Source organism: Sinocyclocheilus anshuiensis, unplaced genomic scaffold (assembly GCF_001515605.1).
Source record: "Sinocyclocheilus anshuiensis isolate Anshui unplaced genomic scaffold, SAMN03320099.WGS_v1.1 scaffold248, whole genome shotgun sequence".
Classification (NCBI taxonomy): domain Eukaryota; kingdom Metazoa; phylum Chordata; class Actinopteri; order Cypriniformes; family Cyprinidae; genus Sinocyclocheilus; species Sinocyclocheilus anshuiensis.
Genome location: NW_015555734.1, coordinates 1,660,015 through 1,680,477, shown reverse-complemented (window position 1 = coordinate 1,680,477; position 20,463 = coordinate 1,660,015). Strand labels below are relative to the sequence as shown.

Sequence of the window (20,463 nt, the reverse complement as noted above, 5' to 3'; positions counted from 1 at the left end):
TTACTTAGCAAGCATGCATTAAATTGATCTATATATATATATATATATATATGTATGCACACACACACACACAGTCTCTCTATACATCTCAATCTATCTTACAGACCTCAGACTTTTGAACAGTAGCGCACAGATATCGGATAACTCTTTTGATGTTAAAAATAGTTCAGATAAATTAGTAACAATGCTTTTAAAAAGATGTGGTCATCCGAGTTAAACATGAGTGAAGAAGTCTAATTGGCTGACAGTGTCTATTTTTCAATAATTGCAGGGCTGAAAGTAGTGGTATATCTTCACCACTAGACATGCTTTGTGAACAGCTGGTATCAATGACAAAGACTGAGATCTATTCAGGTTTTTCTGAAAAACAATGTCATCCAGTACATTCAGATTAAAAGAAACAAAACTCAAATAAAATGCAAATTTTATTTACATTAAAACAGTGTTTATTTACAAACACACAAAGAAACAGTAAAGATAAGAAAAAAAAAAAAAGAATGATCATGTAGTTTAAGGCATAAAACTGTATTATATACATAGTGTTGGCTGGATTTATCCTGGTCTGCTCAGTTTGTCTCACTCGTTCTCCTTGTTAAGTGACAGAATCAGAGCTCTCCTGTCCATCTGGCTGAATCTCTGTTTTTCTGGGGTGGACACTTTCAACTTCATCTGAAGAAAGACATGAAGATCCATTTAGAGTTTGAAGGTGTAACAGATGAAAATGACTGCATAACACTCTATAGTTAAATAAGCACTGAGATTCAGATATAACCAGTGACTAATAACTGTGTGATTACCTGGGAGTTGCGGTCTCTGGGTGAATTTGCCTCCCTCAGGATCTGCAGAGGCGATCTGCCCTCACCAATCAGAACTTTTTCTGTAACATTAAACAAGTAAATAACCTAGTTTATAACCACTGAGAAAAGTGCATACTTGGAAAAAATAAAAGATGAAAAAAAATAACTTGGATACACTTCAGATTGATCATTTTGTTAGTCTTCGATCCATTACTTTTAACGTAAGAGCAGGTGCAGACATTTATAAACTCTGAAATCAACAAGTTTTGGCATCATCTGCCACCACTTATTTTAGCTGTACAAAAATGTTGATGCTGTGTGGTGAATGGACACACACTCACCTCTCGGTCTCTGTTTGGCACGCACAACCATGTTGTTATTTTCATTTGTGGCTGTGTTTTTGGTGGAGAGTGGTGAGGACATGGATGTTTTTCCACACGCCTGTACCCTCCTCGCTCTGACTCCAGTGGTCCCGAAGCCCACACCCAACCACTGGGGTTTAAAAATGGCCTGACTTGGGCTACGGGTGTCAAACTTCAGACAACGGATGCCGGACTGGACCGTTTCAACCTGGGTGTCAGTCACTGGGCTGGATTTGCTGGGGGCAACAGCAGGTTGAGGTGTGGGAGGTTTGCTCTCCTCTGGCTGCTCATGGCTCGACTCTGGAAGAGCAGCATCCAGCTGATGGAGGAAGGACACACATCAGTCAGTCCCACACAGCATTCAACAGGATGGAATTTTTCTGCTTGCCAAATCAGGCCAACAGTTCAGATTCCTAACTGTACTGAAATTTTCACTGGTCCCAAAACAAACAAAAACATCCATTTAACTATCAATTTAAAATGCATCGTTTTTTTTTTTTAAACATTCTTTTTTTTTTTTAAATGAAATTATAAATTTTTCACAAATACAAACTAAGATGTCATCAAATTATTATTTTTAAATAAATTTAATAACTTTGAAATGAATATAATTATTCAGTGTATTTAAAAAAACTAAACCAAATAAATTATATGCATATCAAAGGCATAAAAATGTAAAATGTTAAAAATGTTTTTCACAAATATAAAATTACTGCAATTAAATGATTTTCAGTCATTTTTGATTTTAAAGTAGTCTCTAATGCTCACCAAGCCTGCATTTATTTGAACACACACACACACACACACACACACACACACACACATATATATACATATACATACATACATACATACATACATATATATCTAGACTAAAATAACGGTTCTCTATTTAAAATATTTTAAAGCTGAATTTTTAGCAGCCATTACTCCAGTCTTCAGTGTGACATGATCCTTCAGAAATCATTCTAATATTCTGATTTGCTGCCCAAGAAACATTTCATATTATTAATGTATTAATAATGTATTATCAATCTATAAATATTCCACTTTTTTCAGGATTCTTTAATAAATAAGTTCAAAAGAACATCATTTATTTGCTATAGAAATATTTTGAAACAAATGTCTCTGCTTTCACTTGCGATCAATTTAATGTATCCTTTCTGAATATATAAATGTCTTTAAAAAAAATAAAAATAATAATAAAAAAATAAAAATAAATTGTACTGCCCCCAAACTTTTTAACGGTAGTGTACTATGAATATATACAGATAAATGATGAACTATTCCTTTAAAAATGTAGATAGAAACCCAAAAAGACAGTCTTTCAATAAACCCAAAAACAAACCTGTTCTTCCGATGTCTGGGACGGGTCCTCAACTGCCTCCGAGGTCACGACAGCTTCAACAACAGGAGTGGAAGTTTCAGACTCTGTGGATTGTGGTGGGGCTGAGAAGAGTGCGCAGGAGTGATCTTCATTCGCTTGGCTCTCAGCAGGAGGAGGAGTCAGAGGATGTTCCTCCAGAGAAGAGTAAACGCCTTCACGACAAGCAAGAAGACTCAAACTGAGCTCTTTTCTTAATGATGAAGCACCAAGCAGCAGAGCATCCTCCGCCTCTTCCAGCGAGGTCTCAGCATCCACCTCCACCTGCGTGCGTCCAATCAACACAAATGGGCTGCTGCACATGGAGCCGTAGGCCTCTGAAGGAGAGCACAGCACAGGGGTGGACACAGCATCCGTGTGTCCGATGAGGGTGGATGAGTTCTGGGATTTTACCAGAGGAAGCAGAGGATTTCTGGGACCTGCGTCATTTTGCTGATTCCCATTGGGCAGGCGGTGGTGTTTGGTAAAGGAGACCAGAGGAAGGGGAGAAACAGAGTCGCCAGACTTGACGTCATTGAGAAAGAAGGTGCTCAGCCGCCGAGCAAGAGACGTGACACTCACTGTAAAGGAGACAAAGGAGTTGGGAGCTTGAAGAGTCACGACTGAAAATGGTTCATCCATGCATGCGTTTCATTTCATTCATCATCTAGAAAAAAAAAAACTTTTTTTACCTTATAATTTTTAAATCAATAAATCCACCCCTTTCTTACAATCAACTGCAAACTCGCATTCTGATCTGCCTCCATCCAATCAACAACCACTGAACAGAACCAAGTCCCATCCTACATTTTTCTCTTTTTTTGATGAAACGCTCAAAATCAGTTTGTAATGATGTACAGAGCACTCATCGACACTACGTGGTGTTTGTTTTGTTTCAGTTTTTAAAGAATTCAATGGCTCATAGTCCTGTAATATAGCACCAAGCAGACGCATGGGATTCCGGTACTTAAAGAAGAGAAATAAATATATCTATATATAAATATAAATACCTTTGCACAGAGCCATTTTTTTTAGAAGAGTTTACCAAATAAACTCTCGAGTATAAAAACGGTATCATATACCAGTTAATATCAATTCAAAAAGGCCAGCATGTCTTGTTTAAATTTCCAGTGATTGTATGTATATATATATATATATATATATATATATATATAAAAACACTTTGACAACCAAGGCCATTAAAAAAAGTGCACTGCTGCACTCTATACAGAAAGGATTGAGCATATGAATATTAATTAGCTTTCAGCTTGAGCTCTTTTCAACATGTTTAAATATTCTGATTTAAGAATGCGTATCACAGTCCACATGTAATACTCCAAATAATGGAGTAAACTTCACTTACCCTTTAATGGTGTTCGAGTAACGCCAGGTGTGGGTGAGCGGGGGTCAACAAATGCAGGCCCTACTGACTCCACCACAGGAAGAGGAGAGTAAGCCACGCCCACCTACAGGAAAATACAATCAATTAAACTCTTATTCTGCCAATTGCTCACTCACTGTTCATATGGGATCTGAAAATTAGCATAATTCTTCCCAGAGTCCGGCTTCACGACACACGACGTAATCAAACTTTAATTAGAGAAACTCAAACAGAAGTGTTGTCACACCGTATGTTTGTACCTGTATAGGTGTGCGGTCGATAACACAGGACGGTGAACGCGGGTCTGCGAGTCTCGATACACGCGATGCTTTCGGCCGCTGGCTCAGGTCTATCTTTGGGGTTGATGCCACAGACATCTTGCTTTCACTGGCACCCATTTTACACTGTTTGCTGCACGGTTTATGAAAACAAATGCATGGTAGGCAGAGAAAAAGTAACGTTAGTTAAAACCCTAATACTCTGAACTCATGCTGGCTTTCCAGAACACTGCTAAATTGTACGCACGTAAAACACTTAATTCCATTTAATAAATAAGTAGCAGTTCTTGCCATGCTGCGTTTTAGCAGCATGACAAAGTCATTGTCCAAAACACAAACTCACCTTAAAGTTCAATGTGTTCCACGTGCAGTCCGCTATATGTTCTTTTTATCTTCCACGCTGTATCAGATCAACTTTGTCACGTTTTATATGTCTATGTACGAACAAAAGCAGATTTCAACAAAGAAATGTTTCAGTCGCCTTCCAATCTAAACTCCGTGTGACTCCAGCGAGAGCATTTAAATTGGTCGCTCTGTGTTTGCGGCGATTTTTAAACAGGCCAATGGGTGAACGCGCGAGTTGCTGCCTCGACGCCTCTGATTGGCTGAGACTGTGAATACATTATTATTGGGCGTGTATCAGCGATTTGAAATACAGCAAGCAAGCAGCCGGGAGTTGACTGTTTGACGTCTTCTTTAATATTTTGAGTTCAACAGTCAAAACGCACTGCAAACAATCGGACTTCTGTTTTTTCAAAAATATGTTTTAGTGAAGGAATTAATATTCGCCACTTATAGAAAAGCATGTTGAAAGTATATTTTAGTTTTACTATTTTGGTTATTGTTAATAGCAAGCTGAATAAATTAAAAAGGTATGTCATCTTTTTTTTATAATTTTTATACTTATATTTAGAAATATGAAAATTATTTTTCCTTAGTTAATTTTATTTAAAAAAAAAAAACATTTTAAACAAATTTCAAATATTTTTTTAATTAGTTATCAAGCACTTTTTGTCAAAGCTTTATTGCTTGAATTACATAGATCATAATAGCTATTTGAATTGGCTATATGCAAAACACTAATCATTATGATTCAATACACAATATGGCATGTAGAATTTACAATTAAGCAAATTAATTTACAGCAAAAGCAAATATCCAATAAGAAATAGTGCTTACAGACATGTCTTTCAGTATACAGCCCTTCTGTCACTCATGAATGAAGTTGCCAATATAACTTTAAGGCTTGCAAATCACTTCTGTTACTCTGTACAGGATCCAAAGTGATGTAGAACACAATTATATCTCCACATACCTCGTCTCTGTGTCAAACAGAGGCAAGTATTTTGAGCTCACAGTGCAGGGGCCTTACTTTCCCCATTTGAGAAATATGAGAGCAATTTTGATAAGGACCATGGAAAGAACCGTAATCTTCAAGATTAACAAAATGGAAAAATTATAACAGAATCTCTGTAAGCATAAACTTGTGACAAAAACCGTAGCAAGTTTGTACCATGGACCTTTTAACATCTTTTTCTCAAGTACAGTCATCAGTTCATCCGTCTGTCCATTAACGTCGTTTTGTTCTCTCTTTTTATTTTCCTCACATTGTAGCACCTCTAAAAGTCATGCCTCTGTTGAAATGTACACCTCCACTCGTGTTGTTTTCTCTCCAAAACTGGCTTCTCCACACTCGCATTCTATCTTCCTGCGCTCCTTCATCTCCTCCATCCTTCATTCTGTCTCTCCTTCTCTCTGGCAGAAGTGTGCAAGCAGAGTGTCCAGATCTCGCCGGTCGGCTGCTGAATAAAGCGAGCTTTCTCCCATCATGCTCAGTGCCATGCGTAATGTGGACCAGATGTTGTCTGACATCACAGTCACTGCTGCACCTGGCCCTCGACTCGCACCTCCCTCTCCATCACCTGCGGCCTGTCGCTGCAGAGAAAGGGCCTCTAGGAAGTGCTCTACTGCCTCCCTGATTGAGATATAAAGAGATGCCATTCATTGTGGTGTTTTAGATCTTTCTGGTGAAACCTTCTCTTACTAACCTGTGTGCACCCAGGTTGACACAGCTGATGCCAAGGTTATATCGGCTACGTACAAATCCAGGCTGTAACTCCAGTGCGCGCCTGTAAGCAGCGACCGCCTCCTCTGAGCGGTTCCCGTTAGCAAGAGTCGCTCCCAACTTGTTCCACAGCAGATAATCCTTCACATAGTGTTGAGAGAAAGAAGAATGTGAACTAAAACACTGATGAACAATCTGTATAAATGAGCAGAATATAGCAAGCAATGTGTAGACTCCAACCTGTGGCGTCACAGACAGGGCGGCAGTGAAACAGTCCACAGCCTTGTCATACTCTCCACTCAGGTTGAAGAGAACGCCCAGACCACACTGCAGCTCAGGGTCCACCCATGTGGGCTCAGCGGCCGCTGCACTCAAAAACAACGTCTGCACTTCATTAAACAGTGCCCTAGGAGGAAGAACAAGTGAAAGAATGGATTAGCCTCTAACTTAAAGGGTTAGTTCACCCAAAAATGAAAATTCTGTCATTAATTACTCACCCTCATGTCGTTTCAAACCCATAAGACCTTCGTTCATCAACAGAAATTAAGATATTTTTGATGGAATCTGAGAGCTGTCTGACCCTGCATAGACAGCAATGCAACTGAAATGTTCCCAAGTCCAGAAACGTAGCAAGGAGATCTGTAAAATAATCCATGTGACATCAGGGGTTCATCCGCAATTATACGAAGCTACGAGAATACTTTTTGTGCGCAAAAGAAAAAAAAAAACGACTTTATTCAACAATTCATCTCCTCTGCATCACCCTGTAGTGCCATTTTGGAGAATATCCACTGGACTAAACAACGTATGCTGTTCTGTGTCAGCTACGTTTCTGGACTTGGAAACATTTCAGTTGCATTGCTGTCTATGCAGGGTCATACAGCTATCAGATTCCATCAAAAATAATTTGTGTTGTGAAGATGAACGAAGGTCTTATGGGTTTGAAACGACATGAGGGTGAGTAATTAATGACAGAATTTTCATTTTTGGGTTAGACCTAAACCTTTAAAAGTAGTCGTCCACCCAAAAAAAAATTAAATACTCGCATCACTGACTCACCCTCAAGTCGTTTCAAACCCTTCTGACACACAAAACTATCATATAGCTTCAAAAGACTTGGAATACAATCATATTGACAATTTTATGACACTTTTTTGTCATTAAGGAGCTTGAGAGATCACTTCCTCATTCACTTTAATTTACTTGAAGCAAAACAGCAAGTATTGTTCAAAAATACTAATTTTGTGCTCTACAGAAAAAAGCCATGTGGGTCTGGAACGAAATGGTGAGTAGATTTTATTTTGGAAAATAATCTTTAATAAAACAAAAGACAATTCATAATCATCCCTGAGTCATACAAAAACTATTTTAATGTCTGCACTGTCAACTGATTAAAACAGAGCATATGCTGCAAGCTACCCACAATGCTGTCTGCAGATTGAACTCCACACCTTTGTTTGTGTAAGACTCTGTATTTTTAGAGCACTGCCTGCTTATGATTGGTGACAAATGTAAATCTGTTGCTAGGTTACAATGCCCCGTCCACTCACTTATGCATGTCTCACATTAATGTAAAAAGGCATTGAAAACAGGCTGCTTCCACGTCTGATCAGTTCACAGTACTGCACAATCATGAAAAAGGTTTAACAGACTTCTGGGTTCAATACAAGTCTTGGGTAAAATAATTCTGACTCATCACTCCGTGTTTCAGTAACACTTACACTGTGTCCTAACTATTTGTCAACCCACACTAAACGCAAAAATGTTGCCTTCTATTTTCAAGATGCTCGTCCATACTGCATTTTTTAAGATTCTTCCTAAATGTTTAATATAATATCCAATATTTGTCAACTTCCACATGAATCCTTTCAGGAATAAACAAAAATGTAATCCTGTGATGGTAAATCTTAATTTTCAGCAGCCATTACTGCAGTGTCCAGTGTCACATGATCTTTCAGAAATCATTCTAATATGCTGTTTTGCTGCTCAAGAAATATTTCTCGTGCTGCTTAATATTTTAGTGAAAATTGTGACACATTTTTTAGGATTCTTTGATGAATGGAAAGTTCAAAAGAACAGCATTTATCTTTTGATCAAGTTATCAATATTTTTGATCAATCACTTTCAAGCAATTTAATGTGTCCTTGCTAAATAAAAGTGTAAATTTCTTTTAAAAATTTGTATTGACCCCAAACTTGTGTACAGGAAGAGCCATATTTCAGTCAATGAGATTTCAGTGTGGTGTACCCGGTGCAATCAACAAAATGTAGTGTCACTCATCATGTATAGAATATTTCTTTACAGCATTCAAGAATCCGCTTACTCTGGAAGGAGGGATCCAAATCTCTCCCTCTCTTTCTCCCTCTCCCTCACACCCTCCCGCTCCTTCTCTCGTTCATGCTGCTCGAGGATATGCCGGTATTTAGGGTTGTGCCTCAACCAATCACGAAGCGTCTCACAGGCCTGTCTGTGCAGTGACTCATTGGTGAAGCTCACAGCTAGAGCCATGAGAGCAGTCAGATTGTCCTTTTGCAGCTCAATACATCTGAAAACAACAATTGAGACATTAATTTAAAAAGGTGGGAGCAGTATTTTAATAAATCAGATTTGTCTCAGAGAACTTAAAGGGGTCATATGATGCGATTTAAATGTTTCCTTTCTCTTTGGAGTGTTACAAGCTCTTGGTGCATAAAGAAGATCTGTAAAGTTGCAAAGACTAAAGTCTCAAATCCAAAGAGATATTCTTTATAAAAGTTAAGAGTCAACCATGCCTACCTAAAACGGCTCGTTCGAACACGCCCCCACATGTCTACATCACGATGTGGGAAGATTTGCATAACGCCGCCCAAATGTTCACGCAAAGAAACACATGTGGTTGCCGCAAGCCCGCCGGACGCTCCTTCGTCGAATCCGCCGGCCGCGCTGTTCTCAAGCCCACCGGTCGCCGCTCACTCTAGCCCACCCGTGACGCTGTGTTTCATTGGGAAAGCGAAACTACTTTGTTTGGCCTTCCATTTCCAGCGATATCGCTGACTTGATTGCAAATGATTGCAAAGATACTATTTAAACTGAACTGAGCTGGATGTTGACATCACTGAATTCAATGATGAACTGTCTTTAACTGAAAAATTAGTGTTTACTATTGTCATTTTGCATTATTGACACACTGTTTTCCTAATTAATGCTGTTCAGTTGCTTTGACACAATCTGTATTGTTAAAAGCGCTATATAAATAAAGGTAAAAAATAAATAAATAAATAAATAAATACCAAATAATGTTCTTTTTAGCAACATCATATGACCCCTTTTATAACTGCTGTGCACAGTAAGACTGCGGTTATACTTCTCACCTGCGGAGGGCGCTGATAGCAGCAAACTCTTGCTCGTTCTCTGCCTGGCAGGTGCCCAGATATTGCCATGCCTGCAGTATCATCACACGCAGTCAGTGTTTCACAAAGACAAACAAGAAAGCAGAACACAGTTAGAATCCCTTGAGACAAAATGTATCATCAGTTTTTGGATGTGGGGATTATATGTATGAGGGTCTGACCAGCTGGTTGTCTGGCTTTCTCTGAACTGCGCTCTCAAAGAGACGTACGGCTCCAGGAATGTCCCCCGCCTCCATCCTCTTCACGCCCTCAGCAAACGGATCATCGTGGGACAGGTAGGGGTTGTCTTCTTCAAACTGATACCCCTAGGAGAAAAGTAAACTCATATTCACAATAAATTTAACGTTATATATAACATTAAAGTAACTAGTCACAAATTATTTTTCCTCAGGTTTTTGTTTCGTTTAGTTTTTTTTGCTATTTTTTGAAAAAAATTATTTATCTGTGAATGAATTATACTACCATTCAAAAGTTTAGTTAACTTAGTAAAAAATAGTTTTTCTTTGAAAAAAAAAAATATTCAGCAAGGATGCATTAAATTGTTCAAAAGTGACAGTGAAGGCATTTATAATGTAACAAAATATTAACATTTCAAATAAATTATGAAAGAATCTTGAAAAAAAAAAAAATGGTTTCCATAAAATATTAAGCAGCATGGTGCTCTGTTTTTTGAGCACCAAATCAGCAGAATAGAAACATTAATGAAGGATCATGTGACACTAAGGACTGGAGTGATGGCTGGTGGAAATTCAGATTTGACATTACAGGAAAATCACATTTTAAAATATAATAAAAAACAATAAATATTGTTATTATTTAACAATAATTACTGTTTTCACTGTATTTTTGATAAATGCAGCCCTGGTAAGCATGAGCTTCTTTCAAAACTTCTTTCAAAAACATAAAAAAATCTTATCATCCCAAACCATTTGAACAGTAGTGTTTCTGGAATCTGAACAATTTAAAAAAATCATTAAAAAAAAAAAAAAAAAAAAAAAAGTTTTTTTGTGCAGAAAATGTAAACTTGAAATGAAAGTATGAAAAGAGTGGATGTATAGCATGCAACTTTTAAGATGCTGTTCTTCTGACTATTGGCCACAGGTAACAGCATGATTTGTGAGGGTGACATTGCTTTTAAACAACAGTTCAATAAATTATTAGTTCATATCAAGTAACTTACATTTTAGACACAATATTGCCAGTTTTTCTGCCTATTTTTGCTCTGCCAATGACAATAGTTTCTAATGAAGCCAAAGACTGGAACCAACTGTTGTATAAACTGTAATAAAGTACAGCCTACAGCCTAGGAAAGGACTCAAAAGTTTTAATTAGGTGGAAGTATCCATGCTGTGAATGGACACAGATGTACATTAACCAGATACCTTGTCGTAAGAGCTGCTGAGCATCTGATCGAAGTCTGAGAGCCAAGGGTGAGCTTCAGCATCCCTCTTCGCCATTTCCTCCCACTCCTGCTGGAGTTTCTCCCAGAAATCAACATCACTCTGAACTCACACACATATCAACACACAAGCACCAGTGAATACAGTATCACACTGAAGTTCATGTAAACATGTGCAAGTGTGCAGTCTGTCTCACCTCAACCGCTGCTTTGGCCTGCTGGAAGTCTGGCCCGTAAGCGGCGAACTCATCTACCCAAGATTCTGCAGATTCTGCCGAAACCTACCAAGCACAGCGACATGCCAGGCTGTTAGCAGCCTCAATGACACATCACAGAGCCTGCAAATGCTTAAACTACTCAGCTAAAGGGGAAAAAGACAACATATTGTGATGAATGAGAGTGGGGGAATAAAGAAAGGATGTAATGGAAAAAGATAAAGAGGGATTGGGAGACAGACAGAAGAAGAAAATAAAATCTCACCCTCATTCATCCATCTTTCCTTTCCTCTCTATTTTAAAAATAGCAAGCAATGTTCAGAGTACCTTCACTATTGCAGGAAGTCAAAGTGGTTTCAGTAGCTGGGCACAAATGAAAAGCAGTGTGAGCAGGGCATTAGCTCTACAGTCCTGGTGTCTTGCAGCGATAATTACATTAAAAGCACTATTAAATTAAAGCAACAGTTTGCTCTCTTCAAGGCAAAAAAGGTTTGGTCAGCAGGGGCTAGTTAACATAACGAAAATGACAAGCCTGAAAACAGACAGAACAGAAATTGCAGGACTACTGCATCACTGTTGCCAGGTGATCAGGGTCCTACCTGCCTGGCGATAGTAGCCCACTGCTCTGCCTGTTTAGCTTTCATTTTGTCATTCATCTCTTTGCCTTCTTGCGTTTCCACTTGCACAGTCCCTTTCCCTGATTCCAGGAACTGGGTAGCCAGTATGGGACAGAGGGTACAGGGTGGGACATTATGTGTTTGGTGTGGGATTGTTAAGGATAGTAGGGAAATGTAGGTATGGATGCAAGTTAAAAGGTATCAAGATGGGATCAAGAGGGATTTCAGGGGAAAAAGTCATGATGACGGTCCATGACAAAAGGAAGAAGGAAATATCGCAATTAAACTATTGCTTGTTTGAACCATAGGATAAACAATGTTTTTTAGAAACAGTTTCCAACCACAGTGTAGACCTGGTCCTGGACAATTGTGATTTTTCCTTTCAAAAAACTTGGCTTGACCAACTGTGGGGTCCAAAAGTCTCAGACCACTAGTGAAAATGCTTTTTCTAATTTAATACATATTTATACGATCAGGGTAATATTTGAGTGATTTTGAGTGAAAACTCAAGCATTAACTCCACATATTTGATCAATTACTTTGAAATGTTACAGAACCTTCAATATTTCTTATTCCTTTTACATCATAATGCTTTGTTATAAACTGCATTAAAACTTCAATATTTTAACTATATTTTAATTGTATATCTAAAAACAGTTTATAAATATATAATAAAATATTAAGAATAAACAGATAGAATTTTATAAAAAAATACTGTAGTTCAAAAGTTTTGAGTCAGTAAGTTTATGTTTTTGAAAGAAGTTTTATATGCTCACCGAGGCTGCTTTTATTTGATAAAAACAAAACAAAACAGTAATATTGTGAAATATTATTACAATTTAAAATAACACTTTCCTATTTTAATACATTTTTAAAATGCAATTTGTTCCTGAGATGGCAAAGCTGAATTTTACAGCTATTACTGCAGTCTTCAGTGTCATATCCTTCATAAATCTGTCTAATATGCTGATTTGGTGCTCAAGAAACAATTCTAATTGTTAGTAATGTTGAAAACAGTTTTGCTGCTTAATGTTTTTGTAGAAACCATGATACTTTTTTCAGGACTCTTTGATGAACAGAAAATTGAAAGAAAAGGTATTTTATTGAATTTTTTGTTACATTATAAATGTCTTCACTGTCACTTTTAATGAATTTAATAAATCCTTGGTGAATAAAAGTATTAATAAAAAAGAATAACTGATATTATATTATATTATATACACAAATAACAGATGAAATTAGATTTTGAATCCCAAATTTTACACGTGGTCTCAGACCCCACTGTATAAACAGAATCCAGTCTCTAAAACAAATTTAGCTATCCAAAACTGTATTTCTCTTGGGTAATTATTTAAAACCCCGCAGTGCACATTGGCAAGGATTTACAGTATGCTATGCAGTTATGGCTAATGTTGGCTAGCAGCTTGAGAAGAGCCAAGATGGTTGCCAAGGGACTGCAGTGTCACCCTTCATGGTGTTTCCTCATAGGAGGAGCTGGGAAGGGCTCGTACCTGGTTAATGCTGGAGGCCCAGTGCTGTGCCTCCTTGGCCTGTGCTCTATCAGTGTTCTCTTTTCCTGCTCTGTCCTCCACAGTCACACTGCCCTCGCCAATCTGCCTAATGAACCGCAGGAACTACACAATAACAACAACAACAACAACAACAGCTATTACACATCTACTGCTACCAGGAAACACATTGGCGATGAATTCAACACACACATACACACACACACAAGTCCACCAGTGGTTTCCTCTTGACAGTTATGGTCAGGCACAAGTAGATCACAAGGAGGACGGAATAACGGCCAAAGGCATAACGTATCCCAAATTATATGACAAAGCATGAGCAGAGTTAAATGAAAAAGAGAGAGAAATATGAGCAAGTAAAGAAATGCCCATGAAAACATGAACAATGTCACATCACTTTATCATCTACCACAAGTCACAACCACAATTTAGGTTCAAAATGAACCTAAATAGGTTCATGTATTAACTTTAACCTTTCTAAATATAACCCAGAAGTGCAAAGTACAAGTTTCTCAGGTGAAAAAGTCATCTCGTCTGACTCAGTAAAGAAATATGCATATGTCAAGCACTGTTTGCAAGCAAAATCAGTCCAAAACAATTCGAAACAAATAGGCTAGTGGGTTTTAATGAGAGGACAACAGGGCATGGCCTTTTTCCTTACAAACACACAGTTATTCACTTCACAAGACATTAATTGATGTTTTCATCAGCTGTTTGGTCTCACATTCTGACGGCACCAATTCACTGCAGGGAGTAAGTGATGTAATGCTAAATTTCTCCAAATCTGTTCCAATGAAGAAACAAAACATACATTTTGGATGGCCTGAGGGTAAGTACATTTTTAGCCAATTTTAATTTCTGGGTAAACTTTAAGTGATCCCTTGTGGCAGATCAATTTTGTGATGTGGCATTGATGAAAGCAGAGCAGATTTATTCTGAAATGGATCAACTTTAGTTAAACATCCTGAAAAAAAAAAAATAATTAAAGTACCTTTGCTGCAGCATTTAATACAATAATATGCCATGTGCTACAGTGATTTTACAGTGATTGCCAAAAACACTCTTACTGCAACTCTTAGATTTAAGTGGCTTGCTGCTTTTATGATTAAAGACACCAATGTTCAATAAACAGTTACAGAATAAACTATTCTTCTACCAACTAATATAGTTCATTATCTCTGTTTGCGGTTGCCAAGCAACACATAGAAAGGACTATTCATTATAAACCGAATATTAATTTAGAAGCGGAACTATCTGTTGTTTACAATTTGTGTTTAGGTGCAATATCTGTATGCTTGTTTAAAAGGGTCATATGATGATGCTAAAAAGAACATTATTTTGTGTATTTGGTGTAATGAAATGTGTTTATGCGGTTTAAGGTTCAAAAAACACATTATTTTCCACATACTGTACATTATTGTTTCTCCTCTATGCCCCGCCTTTCTGAAACGCGTTGATTTTTTACAAAGCTCATCGGTCTGAAAAGTGAGGTGTGCTCTGATTAGCCAGCTATCCAGTGCGTTGTGATTGGCCGAATACCTCAAGCATGTGACGGAAATGTTACGCCCCTTGCCATATTGTGAGGCCTTGTCCCGGCCGGAGCAACGAGACAAAAACATTAAAACCTATTATAAATGAGGCATTTGTTGCATCCAGTGGGGACATAATTACGGATTATAATGACTTATACTGTCTTTTTACACGCTGCGTTGCATCGCGCCGTGTAAACATAAAACCATGTCTGCATTTGTAATCGGAGAAATGACAAACAACAAGCACTACTCTACACTGCTCAAAACTCGCGTTTGAATCATCAGTGGCAAATTCTTTAAATATAAAAAACTTACTTACAGTCTGTGAGTCAGAACAGCCGGCATTGTAGTCTACTCTACCAGGATCAGGAAACAGCTTTTATAAAGAATATCTCTTTGGATTTGAGACTTTAGTCTTTGCAACTTTACAGATCTTCTTTATGCACCAAGAGCTTGTAACACTCCAAAGAGAAAGGAAAAATTGAAATCGCATCATATGACCCCTTTAATATATCTCTGCATGTAGTGACTTTGACTAAAGTGCATCAGATGCAGCTCAAAGAACACTTAAACCCTTAAACCATCCTCTTACTCTCACCTCTGTGTTCTGTAGCTTAGGGTCATCCACTTTGGCAAGGAGTTCATTTGCTGTTTGCCGTAGTTCTTCACCTGACTGGTATTCTTGCGTCCTGACAGGATAAAAAATATACTAAATCAAGAATATAATGGCTGGTGGCTAGTACCGAATTGTTTTAACATGTCATAACTTTCATTACATCTTCAAATTGTGGAGCAAAACAATTACAGCAATAAACACTCCAATTTTTGTCAATGAAGTTCTAACTATTCCCTTTACTGTAATTTTAATCAAATACATCTAGTTTTGCTGAGCACAAAAGACTCCAAAAGCATTAAAATACCAAATTACTGACCCCAAACAGTAGTGTATATTGTTAATATGCCCAGACTTTCTAAATTCTTCTTCTTAAAAGGTATATAAAATACCATTCTTTGTCCTGTTCTCTTTCTCCCAAATCTCCTAGCCATAACTTCTCCTCTGATTGCTCCAGGTACTCCTCTGCCCAGCGGCCAGGGTCTATAAGACAGGAGGAAGGGAACTGAATATTGGAGGTATAGTAGAAGACAACAGAAAGAGTGAAGCTTTGGAGAATGAAAGGATGGCTGAGCAAAGATGAGTGAAGAATCATCAGCCTCACCTAATGACATCCAATGGCATCTAATGGCATTATAATAAACCTGATGGCATCCTAAATTTAAAAAAGGGATAAAATCTGGGCTAAAATACATTTCAAATTGATATTAACCTGCCACTTCATTGATGAATTCTCTGGTCCAATCAGCATCAGCTGGATCCAGACCAGCTTGTCCAGAAGAAGAGGTGGAGTCAGCACTAGACAGGAACTCTGCCGCCCAATCGCCAGACAGCGCCAAGGCAGCCACGTCAGGAGCTGGGAAAGAAAACATATAATTATAGCACACTGAAAAGTGTTCAAATCAGTCTATATGTGTGTTTGTGCAGTCTACCCCTCTGTGGAGCCTGTCTGTAGCTCTGCTGATCTATCTGCTGCATTTCCTCCAGCAGCTGACCCATATCAAAACTGTGAGGAGGACGTTGTGGGGCCTGTAGAAACTCACTGACCAGCTAGAATTAAAAAACAACAGAATGTCATAACAGTAAGCACACAGAAGACTATTCGACCTCGGCAACTGATCAGGTCATTGAAATATTGAAACATCCAAAAGACCAAAATACACACCTCCTCTTCAGTGGCTATTTCAATTGGAGTAGGAGGAATCTATGGGGGAAAGGGAAAAAGAAGCTTTTTAATATTCATTTAATTTTATTTTAATATTTGTAAGGCTGCAACTAACAATTCTTTTTCAATCTATTAATCTACTGATTTATATATTTCCTTTTTATTAGAAGATTAATTAAACTATTCTTTTATTCCAGAAAGTCTCAAGTTTCAGAATGCCGAAGAGCTGGCATCATTGGGGATTAACTTAAACAGTGTGACGCATCAACACACTCCACACAAATCATGTATTTATGTTATAGACATCGACATGTCATTCCGGCCCTAAATATTTTGTCATGATTATAAAGAAAATGTTCAGTAACTTACAGTGGGTGTTGATCGGTGTCTCCAAGCCCCTCCCTCTTGGGTCATGTGACCAGTCAGTTTCATGAGGGGATTGGCTCCCCCACATTCTGCCTCCACTAACTCCCGCATCGCCATGGCAACACACCGTCAAGCTGGATCAAACGAACACCTTGAGATATCTACAGGTAAACATAATATCATCATTGGCTGGTATGTTGTTATAAAAGTGACAGTAGTAACGTGGTTCAGGGTCTAGACCAGTGGTTCTCAATCTTTTTGACCCCCATTGTCCAAAACAATATTTGAAGGCCCCTCAGCCATAGTTTTGTTTTCAACACTTATATTAATCTCTACATGTTGGAATTAATCACATGACTTATAAAACCTAAACAGAATTTAAAACACTAGGCACCACACACTTGCCGACTTTCAAGTCATTCTGATCACAATAAACACGTACCTTGTTGCTAGAAGACGTGTGACAAATGAAAACAACATGCGTTCTAAAATCTGCTCAAAATATCAAATGTGCTATTCTCCAACTTGATGTAATAATAGTCTGAAGCTTAAAAAAGTCTGTGACCATCATACACTAACACTACGCGAAATCTGCCAACTCAAATCTGCAGAGTGACTCTGACTCTCAACAGACTGTAAATCAGTGCAAAATCTGGGCTAAAGTCATATATAGTGTATTCCAACCTTAAGTTGTTCAGGGTTCCCAGCTTCCAGCTTGTTTTACAATGTATTTACCCTATTCTTCCAGTTGTTAACGATTTTCTGGATAAAGATTGAGGATTCATTTTTTTACAAATATTTTTACTCACTAATACCCAATACAAATGCATATTCATTATAAAAAAAGATACCCATTTTATCAATTTAACTTTTAAAATGTTGTTTGATTTGTAGGTGTTTTATCCTATTTTTTTTATTATTTTGTCTTAATTTAAAACATTTTAAGTCATTTTAAGAGGGCCCTGGCCCCTTGATTGAGAGCCACTAGTCTAGACTGGCAACCCAAAGGTTGTAGCCCTAGTAAACTACCAGAATCATCACAGTGCCCCTGAGAGTGGCATTCTTGGCCTCTTTTACACATCTTAAGGCGAGAACACTCTACACAACTGTCATGCCGATTATGAATGTATTTTAGTCTTGATGACTGATCGTGCCCAGTCTGATCCGGTCTGTTCCAGTTGGGCTCAGTCGCTGTTTGCAGTCAGCAGAAAAAGTCATGTAGTGTGTGGTGTCTAAAGATTATAATCTTTAGTTAATTCAGAAAGATTTTTTAAACAGGTTTAATATTTGCGACTGACACCAGCGATTGTATATGCCACTTTGCAGTGGAGATGCACTCACTATCAAACATACTTCATTGTTAATTTTGTCAAATATTTTTTCTTAATTACACATCTTGTTGTGATGTTTCTTTTATTTCATAAGTTAACATTGCAAAGTTAAATGGTTTTAGACTAATAGTTTTTTTTCTGCAGTCAAAGAATGTAAAATAAATTAAGTATATCAGTGATTTCTCTCATTTTAAGGAATATTCTTCATAACGAATTTTCTTCGAAACAAATATATGAATATAACGAATAGCTATTCTCTTTAAAACAAATTTTTAATTAAAAAAACATTAAAAAATGTTTAAAAATGCTAAAGAGTCACGAGCATGCGCAGCTTTTGCATAGCGATCGTCTGCAAGCTGTGACATTGACATAAATAAAACGGGAACAAAAACTTTATTGACTTAAACTATTGCTAAAAATCAGATCCAGCCATAGGCCTATACGTTTGATCCAGAATCGGATCCTGATGACTTCTGTAACCCAAATGAAGCACGTTGATGGGCAACTCTTGCTCTCGCTCTGGTTGATGTGAGCGCGCGCTCTTTCGGGAGAAGTGCCCATACAAGGATTTGCGCTCTTTATGATGTCATACAGGGCCATACTTGAAAAAACTTTCAGAAACTTGGGAACCCTGAAGGAGTGTCTTTGGCACAGAAATACTCCATCTAGTGTTGTCAAAAGACCCGGTACTTCGGTACCAAGTCAGTACTAAAAAAATCGAAACGTTACGGTACCAGGTTTTTTTTAAGTACCGGTGGTACCGAGTACCCGGTCAACCCGGTTCTTGATGCGCTACCAGAAAGCTATCCTCTTCATAAAAGCACTGAGACATGGCGACCTCAAGAGGAGGAAACGCATCAAACTAACAAAACACTTTAAAGACCAACACCTGGATGAAAGAGTTAAAGTAGGTAAGTTTCATTTTAATTTTTAATATTTAGATCTTCCGTTATGAATATTATTGCATATTTTAATTTGAATGTCGGATTGAAATAAACATCGCCGTTAGCGTAGTTAATCGTTAGCATAAGTGAGGCTGTTTCCCATACATTGATTTACTGACTGCCACAAATAGATTTTCCAAAAGGCTTTGACTTTGTTGAATTAACATGAGCACTGCACGTTTCAAAATCGAAACCCGGTGCGGGTGTTTTTATATCACTGTATTTCTAAAGGAATCCGACTGTCTTCAGAAAATTAATCCGTGTAGGTCCGTGTACGTTTTGATCATTTCATCTCCTATTTGGAATATAATAACGAGAAATGGAAAAACGGCTCGTTTATTCGTTTTTCCGTTTAGTTTAACAAACGGAAAATTAGATTTTGGCTCGATTTCTCATTTTTCGTTTGGGGTTTAAAAATCGGTTTATGGCTTCAGTATTTCATTCGCACGTGTGGGTGGCGCTGAAACGCTCCTTTCATCTGATTGGTCGAATCGCTCCGCCTTCAGTACGGCCTTTTCATCCTTTCAGGCAGAATAAGAGTCAGTACGAGTGCGGCACTATAATGTCTGAAACCACCACTCACTGTTAATTACGCATAATATTTTAATCAGATTTTGCTGGGCACATAATTCGTGCTGCTGCGACTTGCAAGTGACCCCTTTAATGCGAGTTACAGTATGCTGACAGATTATTTCTAGGTAGCCTATTAGTATTGTATGAATATTGTCCCATTGATAAATACAGTGCAAATAGTTCCGTCTCTTTGGATAAAAGTGAAGTGGAAATAAAAATCAATAATAGACTGAACAGTTCCATGATGATAATGTGTCCGTAACATTTACCACTCTCGTCTTTTATTTAAGTCAAAAGGCACTAGGTAGGTGTGTGTGACATGAATAAATAATTGTGAAAATTAATAAAGTTAAATTCATGAAATAAATTAGAAATAAAGTTTAAATTTATGAATGTAAGCATGTGTAGCCAACTCAGTTCAAAAGAAAAGAATGAGATGGAAAAGAGAGAAGGTAGAATCAGTGAACGCACCTTAATACTGACAAAAAAATAACAGGGTTAAGGGCAAATAAAATCCCTATTTTTCATGCCTTAGAATTGTATT

General features: G+C 37.7%; 2 protein-coding genes across 6 annotated transcripts in view; both read right to left on the bottom strand.

The window, feature by feature from the left end:
• Positions 1-485: 485 nt before the first annotated feature.
• On the bottom strand, positions 486-4,721 carry LOC107673050 (uncharacterized). Of its 2 annotated transcripts, none has more exons than XM_016466486.1 (7): positions 4,525-4,721; positions 4,164-4,322; positions 3,886-3,988; positions 2,508-3,103; positions 1,139-1,478; positions 798-877; positions 486-669 (listed from the first exon to the last, which is right to left on the bottom strand). In XM_016466486.1, exons 2-7 carry the CDS (start codon positions 4,299-4,301, stop codon positions 577-579), a joined length of 1,350 nt encoding a protein of 449 aa, XP_016321972.1. In that variant the 5' UTR covers positions 4,302-4,322; positions 4,525-4,721; the 3' UTR covers positions 486-576. The 2 variants fall into 2 exon arrangements, with proteins under 2 accessions (XP_016321972.1, XP_016321971.1); XM_016466485.1 differs by having other exon boundaries at positions 4,164-4,314.
• A 445-nt stretch (positions 4,722-5,166) lies between these two features.
• LOC107673032 (peroxisomal targeting signal 1 receptor-like) overlaps positions 5,167-20,463 on the bottom strand; it is a 21,804-nt gene continuing 6,507 nt past the window's right edge. For 2 of the 4 annotated variants that reach the window (XM_016466457.1, XM_016466458.1), the window contains 16 exons: positions 17,075-17,232; positions 16,706-16,744; positions 16,473-16,590; positions 16,253-16,396; positions 15,933-16,023; positions 15,526-15,616; positions 13,378-13,500; positions 11,849-11,959; positions 11,232-11,315; positions 11,018-11,137; positions 9,797-9,940; positions 9,597-9,667; positions 8,570-8,791; positions 6,487-6,652; positions 6,230-6,387; positions 5,167-6,156 (listed from right to left, as the gene is read on the bottom strand). In XM_016466457.1, coding sequence (XP_016321943.1) covers positions 5,916-6,156; positions 6,230-6,387; positions 6,487-6,652; positions 8,570-8,791; positions 9,597-9,667; positions 9,797-9,940; positions 11,018-11,137; positions 11,232-11,315; positions 11,849-11,959; positions 13,378-13,500; positions 15,526-15,616; positions 15,933-16,023; positions 16,253-16,396; positions 16,473-16,590; positions 16,706-16,744; positions 17,075-17,188 — 2,037 coding nt within the window. In that variant the 5' untranslated portion in view covers positions 17,189-17,232 and the 3' untranslated portion in view covers positions 5,167-5,915. The remainder of the gene's footprint in view (positions 6,157-6,229; positions 6,388-6,486; positions 6,653-8,569; positions 8,792-9,596; positions 9,668-9,796; positions 9,941-11,017; positions 11,138-11,231; positions 11,316-11,848; positions 11,960-13,377; positions 13,501-15,525; positions 15,617-15,932; positions 16,024-16,252; positions 16,397-16,472; positions 16,591-16,705; positions 16,745-17,074; positions 17,233-20,463) is intronic. The other 2 variants (XM_016466459.1, XM_016466460.1) reach the window with 2 other exon arrangements.

Bases quoted from the DNA above. Each gene is read 5' to 3' on its own strand.
- LOC107673050 (XM_016466486.1), bottom strand. From the start codon at position 4,301: ATGGGTGCCAGTGAAAGCAAGATGTCTGTGGCATCAACCCCAAAGATA. The intron at 3,104-3,885 runs GTAAGTGAAGTT...TCTCCTTTACAG, and splicing joins TACTCGAACACCATTAAAGG to TGAGTGTCACGTCTCTTGCT. The intron at 670-797 runs GTAATCACACAG...GTCTTTCTTCAG, and splicing joins CCAGAGACCGCAACTCCCAG to ATGAAGTTGAAAGTGTCCAC.